This window comes from Panthera uncia (genome assembly GCF_023721935.1).
Source record: "Panthera uncia isolate 11264 chromosome B3 unlocalized genomic scaffold, Puncia_PCG_1.0 HiC_scaffold_1, whole genome shotgun sequence".
NCBI lineage: Eukaryota > Metazoa > Chordata > Mammalia > Carnivora > Felidae > Panthera > Panthera uncia.
The window spans coordinates 24,202,859-24,208,858 of NW_026057582.1; the positions used below are offsets into that span (position 1 = coordinate 24,202,859).

Here is a 6,000-nt window from a genome sequence, read left to right on the forward strand (position 1 = left end):
CTTGGTTTTGGCTTTAAACTATTCACAGTGCTTAAGAGTGAATATTTTGGAATCTTTGTTACCCAAAGCCCACAGGGACCAGAATGTCACTAAGTAGTGTTGAGACAGGAAGTGGCCAGTGTTAGCCAGTAGTGCTCTCACATCTGCAAAGCTGGTCTTATCATTGTTGTGACTTTCCTTCCAGAAATTCCTTCAAAGACAAGAATTGAAATTGTGTTCTCAGAAGACAATGTGAAATCAAGGGTGGAATCATATACTAACTACGTGGGTCTAACACATTACACAAAATGTGTGTGTGTGTATGTAATTATCCTCACAATGGCACACTCAGTCATCACAACTGTACTTTCACTGCACAAGTCGGCTTTTTTTTAAGTTTGTTTAAGTTTTTGTTTTTGTTTTTGAGTTTGTTTATTTGAGAGAGGGAGAGAGGGAATCCCAAGCAGGCCCTGCACTAACAGTGTGGGGCCTGATGTGGGGCTCAGTCTCACAACTGCAAGATCATGACCTGAGCCAAAATCAAGAGTTGGATGCTTTGCCAACTGAGCCACCCAGGCATCCCTTACTGCACAAGTCTTTAAGCCTTTTTTTTCTTTTTTGTTATGTGGCCTGGGCTTAATGCTCTTATACGTTTATGCCAATCCCCCCAAGTAATACAAGGCAAAACCCAAAGCCATCCTTATAGTGATACAATTAAGGTAGAAAAGAGATGTTCTTTTGGTTTCCTAAAACAGGAAAAAATTGTGAAAGGTATATCATAGAGGGCAGGGCGCCTGGGTGTCTCAGTCAGTTAAGCCTCCAACTTCAGCTCAGGTCATGATCTCATGGTTCGTGGGTTCAAGCCCTGTGTCAGGCTCTGTGCTGACAGCTGAGCCTGGGGCCTGCTTCAGATTCTGTCTCTACCTCTTTCTGCCCCTCCCCTGCTCACACTCTGCCTGCCCCTCCCTCTCCCTCTCCCTCTCCCTCTCTCTCTCTCTCTCTCTCTCTCTCTCTCTCTAAAAAATAAATAAAAATTTTTTTTAAAGGTACAGGAGGATTCTGGTCATGTTTGGTCATTACTATAATTTTGATAATTTTACTAATACCATAAATCTTTGTTAATTACAATAGCATATACCTTGAATCTTTTGATGGAAAAGCAGCTTGTTGATGCCATATCAGATGTCTGAAATACCATCACCCTCTATATTATTTTTAGAGCTGCATTGTTGTTATCTTTATTTGTTCAGATTGGTCTAGTTTGGGGCTTGGGGTTTTTTTTTTTTAGGTTGTTGGGGTTTTTTTTGTTTTTTATTTTGTTTTGTTTTTTTAAGTTTATTTATTTTTGAGAGGGACAGAGTGTGCTCAGGGGAGGGCAGAGAGAGAGGAAGACACAGAATCCAAATCAGTCTCCAGGCTCTGAGCTATCAGCACAGAACCCGATGCAGGGCTTGCACTCATGAACCATGAGATCATGAAGTGAGCCAAAGTCAGACTGAGCCACCCAGGCGCCCCTAGTTTGGGGGGTTTTTGTTTGTTTTTAATTAATTTCCCTGTATTTTATTTTTTTAGAGCACACGAGTCAGGGAGAGGGGCAGAGGGAGGGAGAGAGAGAATACTAAACAGGCTCTAACAGCGCAGAGCCCAGTGCAAGGCTCGATCCCACAACCCTGGGATCATGACCTGAGCTGAAATCAAGAGTCCAATGCTTAACCAGCTGAGCCACCCAGGTGCCCTGGTCTAGTTTTTATTTTAGTTGTTGTTGTTTTTAGTGTTTATTTATTTTAAGAAAGAGAGAGTGGGGAAGAGAATCCTAAGCTGACAGCACAGAGCCCCACACAGGGCTTGATCTCATGAACCATGAGATCATGACCTAAGCTGAAATCAAGAGTCTGACTAACCGACTAAGCCACCCAGGCACCCCTGGTCTAGTTTTAGTATAATAGTATGGGTTTCTCATCAAGAATAAAATGATCTTTTATCGATCTAGAAAGATGGAAGGTATTTTGTTTTGTTTTTTTAATTTTGGCTGAAATAGTGTTTCCCAAAGTATGGCCCCTGATTCATCAGCATCAGCATTACTTTGGGAACTTAGAGATTCAAATTCTTAGGCTCCACCCTAGACCTGCTGAATCAGAATTTGTAGGCCTGGGCCCAGCCATGCAAATTTTAACAAGCCCTCTAGATGATTCTCATGAGCATTAAAATTTGGAAACCACTTGGCAGAAACTAAGTGGCATACACACTGATACATCAGATTCACTTGAGTCCAGAAATAAGAGGTCGTTCTTAGTTTTCTATCTCAAGTCTAGTAAGGTAGATTGTATTCTCCTGGGGGATCATTAGGGAGTTCTTTTATCTGTACCTTTAGTTGAAGACACATAGATAGAATTCAGATTGTGTTAGTAACTGTGCATTCCTTTTTTTTTTCTTTCAGTTTTTAGTTTTTACATGTAGAAAATGTAAATAATGTATGGTCATTCTGCATGATAACTGTTCATCCCAGATAGTGGCAGTAACTGGCCAAGCTTACATGTTGTTTCCCCTAAATTGTTACTAGTTATCCATTTTTTCTCATGCCAAGTGTCCCTGAGACCTTACCTGAGTTTGGTGATTCACCAGCAGGGCTCACGATATAGTTGTCTTCATGGATAGGATTTATTCCAGTTCAAAGAATACAGAGCACAATCAGTGAAGGGAAAAGATGAATTGAGCAGAGTCCTGGGAAAACCAGCCTCAAGCTTCCAGGGTTTTCTCCCAGTGAAGTCACACAAGGCATGCTTAATTCCCCCGATAACAAGTTGTGACAAATTTGAAATGTTGTCTACCCGGGAAGCTCAGTGCCCAGGTTTTGACTAGGGGCTGGTCACATTGACAGTCTCTGTCTGACATATATCAAAATTCTAGACTCCCAGAAGGAAGCTGGTGTTTAACGTAAACCTTATTATTTTGCAGAAAAAGTTTAGGCCCAGTGAGCAGCAGTTCTGGGAACGGTGTCAACCTCCCCAAATTCCGAGTTCCAGATGCTTGCCAATGACCCCTTTCGAAGGATAGCAGTCAGATCTGCTGTGTTTCTTTTCTGCACTGCTGTCCTAAATAAATCAGTGTTCCTTTCCTTTTAGCTGCTGGTCTTGATGTATATCTGTGTCATGGTGTCTTTCTTAGAATGTAAACTCTGTGAGGACAGATAGCATCTATTCTGTAAACTCTGTCAAACATCAAGACGAGTGCCACTTACAGTGTGAGTCTCTAATAAATCCTTTGCTTCTGCTCATGTCGTATGCCTGTATTGCCCACTGCTCCACTCCCTGTTTAAGTGCTGGCCATTCTTCAATGCCTTGTTCAACTCCCACTCTGCCATGAAGCCTTAACTGATTAGACAGCTAACTTTGAGCTCTCCTTTTTTCTTAATTCTATTGTCCCTCAAAGTCTTGTGATGTTCAGTTTAGTACAGATTTTATACTGCCTTGAATTTTCCCCTCATTTTTTCTTCTTATACTTATCTGTCATCTCTTGTCAAATATAAACTCCTTAAAGCAGTTTAATCTTTTCTTTTTAAACACGAGTGGTTTTGGGACCAAAAAAAATTCGATCAATTGATGATATAAATCACATAGGAAAAAAACTAAAATTACTAGGCCTAGCATTCTTGCATTTTTAGGTATTCAGAGGTAAATCAAAGAAGCTTCTTCCTCTTTAGAAAAAGAGTAGATGAGGTGCCTGGGTGGCTCAAGTAGGTTAAGTGTCCAACTTCAGCTCAGGTCATGATCTTGCAGTTCGTGAGTTCAAGCCCTGCATCAGGTTCTGTGCTGACAACTCAGAGCCTGGAGCCTGCTTCTGATTCTGTGTCACCCTCTCTCTCTCTGCCCCTCCCCTGCTTGACCTCTGTCTCTCTCTCTCAAAAATAAATAAACATTAAAAGAAAAGGAAAAACATAGTTAATCCCGTAGATTTGATGAGACAGGATGTACTTGCAAGAAGTGCATCTCTCTGTTTTACAGAAACCCCCTGTGTTTTGAAATGGATGTCCGGAACCAAATCAATTACAGTGGTCCTTAATTGTTAGCTAAGCTTCAATTATCTAAGCTGTTTTATAGGGTTAAAGAAATCTTGTTAAACCAGTTATTTTTGGTTGTATACTATATTTTGCCAAACTTTCTCCCCCAACCTATAATTCTGGGAAGCCACCATCATTAGAAATAGTGATACCTATGATTAATCATACCCCACTTTTAGCAAACCAAATAGAACATGCTCTGTTAGCCAATTTTTCAATTACCCGTAGTGTCTGTGGTCCCATTTCCAGTGGATGGGTAAAAACATTTCTGTTGTTATTCTTATTTTGTCATTATTGAGATGCCGGAGACTTGCCACTTAAAATTGATCCCGTTTAGCAGAGGATTTAGAACAAGGACTAAAAATGAGAGATGCTAACATGTTTTTTTAGTGTTATTATATTCTTGGTCAACTCATTTGTCTTTTCTCATTTTTCTTATCAAGATCTTGGCCAACAGCTTATACCAAGGAAAGCAGATTTACTCCAGGCAGAGGGCCTTTGCTGCCAATTGAGGTGAATAATTCAATCCTCTTTTGTCCCTAATCTTCACAGGCTTAAGGAAGTGAATAAACGGAGACCCCGAAGTTTACTAGAGAAGTTGCGCTGGGTGACCCTAGGCTACCATTATAACTGGGACAGTAAGGTATTCACATTTTCTTGCTAATTCCATTGTCTTCCACTTTTTACACTCCTTGGGCTCAGTGATTGGATTTCTTCCTGGCCACTATTTTAAAGTATCAGATTATCCATTTGTGCAGGGATCTCTTTCATCTGTCTCTTAAAATCCTCTTGATAACAGTATCTCAAGAGGAATGAGTAATTTTTCCCAGGATGAAATTTCTTCTTCAAATGCCCTTACGTTACATTATTTCATCAGAAGTCATTGGTGCTCTAAGTACATTTCAGGGATATAGATTTTTCTTTATTGTATTTAAGAACAATTCTCAAAATCTTTATTTCCATTATTGTTTAGTGTTTGTTGAGCCTGTATTTTCTTTTTTTTTCCGTCAAATAATTTAATACATGTTGAGATATGTTTATAGTTATAGATATATCTTTATACGTTGTCTTTGTCTACCAGAGGTGTTTAAACAAAAGCACTGATTTTAATAAATTTGACAGCAAAGAAGATCATCTAGAATTGGTGATGATTTGACTTATATACTTTGAGTGATTGTGTGGAAAATACATCATTAGTTAGGATGGATATGAACCCTGGCAATTTTTTTTTTTTTTAATATGAAATTTATTGTCAAATTGGTTTCCATATAAACACCAGTGCTCATCCCAACAGGTGCCCTCCTCAGTGCCCATCACCCACTTTCCCCTCCCTCCCACCCCCCAACAACCCTCAGTTTATTCTCAGTTTTTAAGAGTCTCTTATGATTTGGCTCCCTCCCTCTCTTTTTTTTTTTTCTTCCTTCCCCTCCCCCATAGTCCTATGTTAAGTTTCTCAGGATCCACATAAGAGTGAAAACACATGGTATCTGTCTTTCTCAACATCACTCCTCATCAGGGAAATACAAATCAAAACCACACTGAGATATCACCTCACACTAGTCAGAGTGGCTAAAACGAACAAATCAGGAGACTATAGATGCTGGAGAGGATGTGGAGAAATGGGAACCCTCTTGCACTGTTGGTGGGAATGCAAACTGGTGCAGCCACCGTGGAAAACAGTGTGGAGGTTCCTCAAAAAATTAAAAATAGATCTACCCTCTGACCCAGCAATAGCACTGCTAGGAATTTACCCAGGGGAAACAGGAGTGCTGATGCACAGGGGCACTTGTACCCCAATGTTTATAACAGCACTTTCAACAAAAGCCAAATTATGGAAAGAGCCTAAATGTCCATCAACTGACGAATGGATAAAGAAGTTGTGGTTTATATACACAATGGAATACTACTTGGCAATGAGAAAGAATGAAATACGACCTTTTGTAGCAATGTGGATGGAACTGGAG

General features: G+C 40.0%; 1 protein-coding gene across 2 annotated transcripts in view; it reads left to right on the top strand.

The window, feature by feature from the left end:
• ALKBH1 (alkB homolog 1, histone H2A dioxygenase) overlaps positions 1 to 6,000 on the top strand; it is a 29,958-nt gene that overhangs the window by 15,583 nt on the left and 8,375 nt on the right. For both annotated transcript variants that reach the window (XM_049612417.1, XM_049612415.1), the window contains exon 4: positions 4,589 to 4,679. In XM_049612417.1, coding sequence (XP_049468374.1) covers positions 4,589 to 4,679 — 91 coding nt within the window. The remainder of the gene's footprint in view (positions 1 to 4,588; positions 4,680 to 6,000) is intronic.